At 38.6% G+C, this 8,170-nt stretch overlaps 1 protein-coding gene across 1 annotated transcript; it reads left to right on the top strand.

Moving 5' to 3' along the window:
• Positions 1-730: 730 nt before the first annotated feature.
• On the top strand, positions 731-7,860 carry LOC127561401 (olfactory receptor 2Z1-like). The gene is given in 4 exon segments (XM_051996658.1): positions 731-859; positions 6,960-6,996; positions 6,999-7,397; positions 7,400-7,860. Coding segments are annotated over 4 exon segments (1,026 nt in total).
• Positions 7,861-8,170: the final 310 nt, after the last annotated feature.

Here is an 8,170-nt window from a genome sequence, read left to right as displayed (position 1 = left end):
TGCCAACTCCAGATAAGGGGGAGTTCAACAAAACCTATGGGCTACCGACCCTTCTATGGACCTCAAGAGCCTCCTGGCCTTGGCTGATGGCCAGGGCTGGCAGGGCCCTTCAGAAGGACGTATGATTCTTCCAAAAGCCTTGAGCTAACCTTTTGTTTCAAAACTGCACTCTTTAACTCACTTAGGGGGAAACTCCTTTATATGATCTGCTTTGCTGTTTCTTTTTCTTGCCTGGAATGAAATCCCTTACTGAGACTGTTGCTTGACCTGTGCCAAAGCGAACCCTGCCCATGCTCTCCCCAAGGACTCACACCTGGCAAACACTGGAAAGTCAATTTCACGGACATAGAAACCTGGGTTCAAGGATATTGTTAACTTTTGCTCTTTGTTGACACCTTCTCAGGTTGACCCCTTCGGGGGCCTTTCCTATAAAATCCGAATCTGCTTTGGTCATAAGCCAAGAAATTTGTGACTGAAATTATCCCCTGTTTCAGACCCCTTTTCTCCCTCAGGTCTGACAATAGCCTGGTTTTTGTTTCTATTATTGTTCAATCCCTAGCACAGGCTCTCTGGTTTAAGTGGCACCTGAATTGTGCCTATGGGCTACAGGGTTCAGGTCAGATAGAAGACACAAACAGGATATTTAAGGAGCACATTTCTAAGCTCTGGTGGGGAACTGGCTAGATCTGGGTAGGATCCTATTCAGTGCTCCACCCCCATTCTTCCTAGCATGGGGCAGGATGGCTTTTATGATACCCTTTTCAAGTCCTTACAGGCTCTCCAGGACACCCGGTCAGCAGTCAGAGCTCTATATCGAGCCTCTGCCCACCCCAGCCTGCTGAACTGGACCTTCAACCAGGTGATTGGATCCTAACCAGAAAATTTCCTCATGGCTCTGCATTGGAACTCTGCTGGACCAGCCCCACCAGGTCATCCTCTCCAATTCCTCAGTAATAAAAGTGACCAACCGTAAGGCTTGGATCCATCGTTCACATGTAAAGCCTTGCCCTGTTCCTGACATGCCTGCAGGATCTGACTCAGGATGATGGTGTTTTCATATCTTATCCCCTTTTATGGCCTGATCCTCTCTCTTGCTTCCCCCGCCTGTTGGGGAAGCCCAAATGCTATTCTTCCCATAGATATGTGTGGAACCTAATGAGAACTACTGGGAAGAGATGGAGGCCTGAAATGAGTCATGGTTCTATTTGAACTTATGCCAGCTCTTGGGAAGGACCTGGGGTATCAGGTTTTATGTGACAGCAAAAGATTTGGGACCTCTGCTCACAATCGAAAGAAGGAACCTCCTGAGGAAAAATATCCCCGTAGGCCCAAATGCAGTTATTAACCCCCTTCATTTACCCCTGAGACCAGCCATGACCACTTCTCATTTGGGAGGGGAAACCATGACACTTGTCCCCACACCCTCTCAGCCTCCACTCCCTGGAGGACAGCTATCTCCCTATAAGACCGTTATATCAGCCCTTGATGGAATATACTGGCTGATTAACTTGACTAGCCCCATCCTCACCACAAGCTATTGGCTCTGTCTGGACCCATCCCCCCCTACTTTGTGGGCATAGGTGCCACCTGGGGGACAGAGGTCCACTCCATCCTGAATCTTTCACTCTCAGTTGAGAACCTGCCCCACAGAGTACACTGCCCACGTTCCCAAGTTAACTTTGGGAAGGGTGCAGGAATTGATGCACAGTGCCTCAAATCAGAAGATTATAATCTGGAGCGCTCCCCATACAAAAAGCACTGTGTAGTGGTTACCAAGGTTTCCCCATACAAAAATACCATAAATGGTAATAAGGACCCCAACAGGATCCTATCTTTGTATGTACCATGGGATTAACCCCTTGTATCAGTGAATTCGTTTTGGTCTTGGAAGAATCACCCAAGCTTTGCCTGCTTGTGTATGTGCTTCCTCAGGTCTATCTGTATTCTGAAGAAGGGGCTGAAGGACATTTTGGTCTGTTAGATAAGGCAAGGAGGTCTGTTCCTATTCTTGTCCCTCTTCTAGTGGGACTAGGAATAGCAGATTCTACAGCTATTGGCACCACTGCCCTGATCCATGGGGACAGCCAGCTGTAGGCCCTGGACCAGGATTTAAAGAACCTGGAAAACCACATATCCTTCTTGGAGAACTCCCTAAACTCCTTGGCAAAGGGGGTCCTACAGAGGGGTATGTGTGGCCCTTGAGGAAGCTTGTTGTTTCTATGCTAACAACTCTGGGGTAATAAGAGAGTCCCTCAAACGAATATGAACTATTAGCATTTTTGTTTTTCTTGCCGGATTATTTATACTTTCTGAATCCAATTCTCCCTGTGCAACAAGAGAACTGTTCGGTTCTGCAAACATATATTGTATCTAGGATATACTGCAACATATCTAACATATATAGGACTGCTTGCCATCTAGGGGAGGGGGTGGAGAGAGGGAAGGGAAAAATCGAAATAGAAGCAAGTTCAAGGGATAATGTTGTAAAAAATTACCCTGGCATGGATTCTGTCAATATAAAGTTATTATTAAATAAAATTAAATTTAAAAAAAAAAAAAGAGAGTCCCTCTCTGCAGTTACACAGTGGATCAAGGACTGGGAGATATCTCAACACCAATCAATGTCTTGGTATCAGTCACTTTTCAATTGCTTCTCCGGGTAACCTCACTTGTGACCTCCCTGATAGGCTCTCTTACCCTATTTCTGCTAGCTCTACTGATTGCCCCTTTTTTGATTGTTTAACGATATATATTTAACCACATATATCAGGAAAAGGATCCAAGCTGTTAAATTGTTTGTCGCCAGGGTCATTAACTCTCCCCTAGCCTCTGATGAGTCCAATGGTCTCAAGAAAAGGGGGAAATGAAGTGGAAAGACACCCCAGATGGGACCATGAGAAAATAATCTTGAAACTCTTTAGTTAGAAGTTTGAAGCTTTTTAGTTAGAAGCTTTTCATGCCCTAATATAGATGGTATTTTTACACCTCCCAGATGCAGTGTCCTAAAAAACCTAAAACCTTGACAATTTGATAAACATAAAGAAATACTGTCTTATTGCCTTGTCTGGCAATGGCACCCTTAGTGTGATAATCATTGCCTTCTGTCTAGAATAGAAATTCCTTTTATTATGACAGATGTATCAAGAAACATTTTGATGTCTCTCTCTTTCTATAAATATGTGGTTCTGAGACCACTCATTAGCTGACTCTCTTGTTCTGGTGGGGCTTAGTTGCTAGCTAGCAATAAATTTTAGCTCTTAAATTTTCATTATTTTGGCTGTCCTGTATTTTCTTTCACGTGGGCACTTCAACATCTCCAGGAATGCTTCTTCCAAAAGCTCTTGTACCAATTCTAATCCTTACATTGATCATTCAACATCATATTAGCATTCTTTCCAACAATTAGAATTTAAGTCTGGATGCACAATCAATAGCCACAAAACATCAATTAATACTTTCTAGACACTGTGCTGAGTGCTGGGAATACAAATAAGAAAAAAAGAAAGACAGTTCTTTTCCTCAAGGATAATGGAAAAAGACAGCATACAAAAATAAAGCTAAAAAGTGAAGGAAAAGAGGGAAAGGTATCTTGTGTTGAGAGAGGGAGGCATAGGGAAGAATTCAAAGAAGTACAGAATAAGAGCATCAAGTAAGAAAAAATGTCTGAGGACAGGATCAGACCTGTTCCCTCTTCTTAAAAGCTGTAATTTAGCTATGACTCAATCTTTTTTTTTTTCAATTTTTTTATTATTATTTATATTTTAATAGCTTTTTATTTACAAGTTATATGCATGGGTAATTTTACAGCACTGACAATTGCCAAAGCTTTTGTTTCAATTTTTCCCCTCCTTCCCCCCACCCCTTCCCCTAGATGGCAGGATGACCAATACATGTTAAATATATTAAAGGCTAAATTAAATACAAAATAAGTAGACATGACCAAACCGTTATTTTGCTGTACAAAAAGAATGGAACTCTGAAATATTGTACAATCAGCCTGTGAAGAAAATCAAAAATGCAGGCAGGCAAAAAAATGATGAAAATTTCAAATCAGGGAAATCTGAGGTAGATACTCATCAAACTGGAAAGAGACAGAAAAAGAGGCTGAAATTTCCCTTTTCTTACATAAGAGATCACTTTTATATCACCTTTAATCAAAAAATGCCTTCAACTGGCAATAGTTTCCTGGAACTGAATGAGATTCCAATTATTCATCCACTCCAGAATTTTAAAAATCAGATTGTGAATTCCTTCTGAAAACTCACTGTCCTCTCTTTTACTGCATTTTACTCTACTGGCTAACAAGGTTATATTTTTCAATTACAAATGGACAGGTTAATGTGATATTAAAATACAATTGATTATTCAGGAATTACTATACTGTGCTAGGTGCTGGAGAAAGATATAAAGACAAAAATTAAATAGACTCTGCCCTCAAGAAACTTAAGTTTTATTGCAGGATCATGATGTGTACAGAGTTAAACAAATGTAAGGTAATTTGAGAAGGGAGACTCTTCTGGGCCTCAATGAGTGTTGAGTAAGATGATCACTAAGAATATGTTTCTGTGAGATGTTTTTAAGGACCTTAACATTTTACTGCAATTTATAGTTTGACTGAATCCTAGCCTTATTTTGTTATTAATCATGCAAATATATTTGCATGTAATATGTCTATATAAGCAACAACGGCCATAAAAGATTAAGTCAAAAATTTCTTTGATGTTCTTCTAAATGGTGGCAAACCTTTCTAAGGTTGAGTAATTTTTGTGAATGGATTGTCTTCCGTGCTCAATTCCATTCAGTGAAATGGCATTCAAGATTTCAGAGTCAAAAAGACTTGAACCTATTTTTGAACCTCAGTTTCATCATTTATACTATGAACAAGGTGTACTTGAAGCTATAAATCTAAGTTTCCTTCTAGCTCTAATGCTAAGGTCTGGGTTTCCCATGTTCTGATCATAATTTACATTGTAGCCACACTTCCACTTTACAAAGCATATTCACACCCAAAGGCAATATGTTCTCATAGAAAACATATTTCTCTTAGAAAAAGAAACTCTGGGTTTGAGTCTTGCTCTTGTCATCCTCTAATTGTATAATTTTGGACAAGTTATTTTATTCCCTCACTCTAATTTCATTATCTATAGAATGAGAGTGAAAATATTTGCACTAATAATAATAGCTAGTATTTATATAGCACTTTAAGGTTTACAAATAATTTTACATGTAATATCTTATTTCATCCTCACAACAACCCTGGGAAGTAGGTACTATTATTATCTCTGTTTTACAGATGAGGAAACAGGCTGAATGATAAGTGCTTTGTCACATAGAAAATAACTTTCTCAGAATGAATTTGAACTTTGTTTTAGTTTATGCACTCCCTAAGTTCCTAGTAAATCTTAAAAGCACCATATAAATGTGATACATTTTTATCACATGATTCTCACTGACAAAGAGGCACAAATATTATTTTTATTTTATAGATAAGGAAACCAAAACTCAGGTCCACAAAATAAATTACTCAAAGTCACACAACTAAAAAGGAGCTGAACCTGGTTTTCTTTTTACTATGCTATGTTGATCATTATTATAAATGCCTACACTACTATAAAGGCCTACAGCCTCTAGTCTAGCTTTCCCATTTTATAGATGACGGGAGGGAAGTGCTTTGGAGAACACACAAATGTTATCTGGAGGTAGAAGATCTAAGTTCAAATTCCATCTCTCATACTTCATACCTGAATAATCTTGGATAAGTTATTAACCTCTCTGGATATCATTTCCTTATCTGTAAAATGAGAAGATTGTAATTGATGACCACTAAGATCCTTTCCAGTAACAAATCTCATAGTCTATAAACAGGTATAAAATATTAGCTTGCCCAAAGTCATACAAGTACCAAATGGCAGAAATCAAACTTGAATCTAGGACCTCAAATATTATTGTATTTTCTACTGAATTTTTTGTTTCTCCCATTGACTCTTGATAACTGCCATTTGTCAAATATCTGAATCAGACTTTAAAAGCTGACTTTCCTCTGATAGTTACTGTTTGAGCTATTTTGGGGGGGAAATGTTTTACACAAGAATTTTAAACCTCTTGCTATTTTCTTGCCAATATACACTGGTTATTTATTGCCTTGCTATATGTTCCACAAGCATTTGGTTCACTTAATTTAAATAGTATCCTAATTCATTGTCAAGATAATTCATTTATTGATAGTTCATATGATAGTCCACATTTAACTTAAATCTACCTTAAGTAAACACAATGTCTGATACATTGTTGTTGCTTAATAAATGCTTATGGACTGACTGATTTGTACAACTTAATTTACAAGATTATTTTGATGGATTGGCATAATGTTTATAAAGCATTCTGTAATCTGATACGCAATGTTAAGATTTCTGAGCTTTGTGATCTCTCTATCAGTCTATTTTATTTTTCCTATTTATTTTCAGTGAGAGTAAAACTATCTATGAATAAACAAACACAGTCTTGAATTTATGAAAGAAAAGAAAAAAGGCATGTGTACTAGGTCTAGGAATGCCCCTGGAATGTAAAGAGCAACTAAAACACAATTCCCACGTCCAGGCAATCATAATTATGGCCAGACAGAGAAAAGGACAAAGAGAAAAAAGAAAAAAAGAACACTTGCCTCAAGCAGAGTAAGTGTTAGGGTATTGTTAATGTTCAGCCATCTTCCTGACTTCATTAGCTTATAGGTGGAAATTGTGGAGAGGGGGAACTTGGGAAACAGAAATGAATTTTATTACTATTGATTTAGTTGTCAACCTTAAACCAATAGATTAAGTAGAGATATTTTATGGAGCATAAATTAAATCCCTTGTATAACTGTTTTTATTTTACATGTTAAGATCTGGAATATAAACACAACCAGAGATCTCTCTTTGACTAATAATAAAATGTCCTGCTTTTCTTTTTTTTAACCATAGAAGGAAGCAGTTGCAGACCATTGGAACTATTCCTTCACATCTTTGTGCTCATAAGCCTTTTTAACCACACTCCAATGCATCTATTCTTCTTCAGTACTGTTGTGTTGATCTATGTTCTTGGTATGACTGGCAATGTAGCAATGGTCTTTCTGATCTGGGTGGACTTAAGGCTCCATGCACCTATGTATTTTCTGCTCAGGCAACTCTCCTTCCTAGATATTTTCTTCACCTCAGTCACAGTCCCCAAAATGATTGTGGGCTTCCTCTATGGCTGGACAAGCATTTCTTATGGGGATTGTGGAGCCCAGATGTTCTTTTTCATGTTCTTGGGAGCAGCTGAATGCCTGCTCTTAGCCCTCATGGCCTATGACCGCTATGTTGCCATTTGTAACCCACTTCAGGTCTGCTGCCTCATGATGATCACCTCATGGCGTGGTGGATCCAGACAATTCTGATCTTACATTTTCCCTACTGTGGCTCAAAAAAGATTGCTCACTTCTTCTGTGAGGTGCCCTCCCTGCTGCAACTTGCTGCTGTCTATGAAAAGGTGCTATTTGTTACAAGGGTGATAGTGCTGCTGGTGCCCATTGCTTTTATCAGTACCTCTTATGCCCTGGTCCTGACTACTGTGCTTTGAATGAAGTCAATTGAGGGGCGCCACAAGGCACTGACTACATGCTCCTCCCACCTGACCATGGTCAACCTTTTTTATGGGTCACTCATCTATACCTACATGTTACCAGCCTCCTATCATTCACCAGGACAGGATGATGTAGTATCTGTCTTTTACATAGTTTTCACACCTATGCTTAATCCTATCATCTACAGTCTGAGAAATAAGGAGGAATCAGGAGCAATGAAGAAGGTGATAAAGAAGTATATGGTCACTAGAAATGTGTGAGAATTCAAAGAGAGGAGAATATTTTATTTATTGGGACCCATTAATCATCTATACTGGCAAAGAACTGATCCAGATTGTATTTTAAGGTTCTTTCCAACTCTGTGATTATAAAATTCTAATTTGAGATTTTAATATTTTATTCTAGATTTCTATCTGTGATATTAAAATCCTATCCTATGATAATATTCCCCTGGGAGGAAAATTCAGTCTTATCCCTAAATTCCAGATAAATAAACCTGGTTTTCAGTTTTATATAAGAGCAGTCATCTTTGGGTGAATTCAAAATGTTTCATACCACAATTTCATTAAA

This window comes from Antechinus flavipes, chromosome 4, assembly GCF_016432865.1.
Source record: "Antechinus flavipes isolate AdamAnt ecotype Samford, QLD, Australia chromosome 4, AdamAnt_v2, whole genome shotgun sequence".
In the NCBI taxonomy this organism is placed as follows: Eukaryota; Metazoa; Chordata; class Mammalia; order Dasyuromorphia; family Dasyuridae; genus Antechinus; species Antechinus flavipes.
The sequence above is the reverse complement of the archived record's forward strand: the minus strand, read 5'-3'. Positions and strand labels throughout refer to the sequence as shown.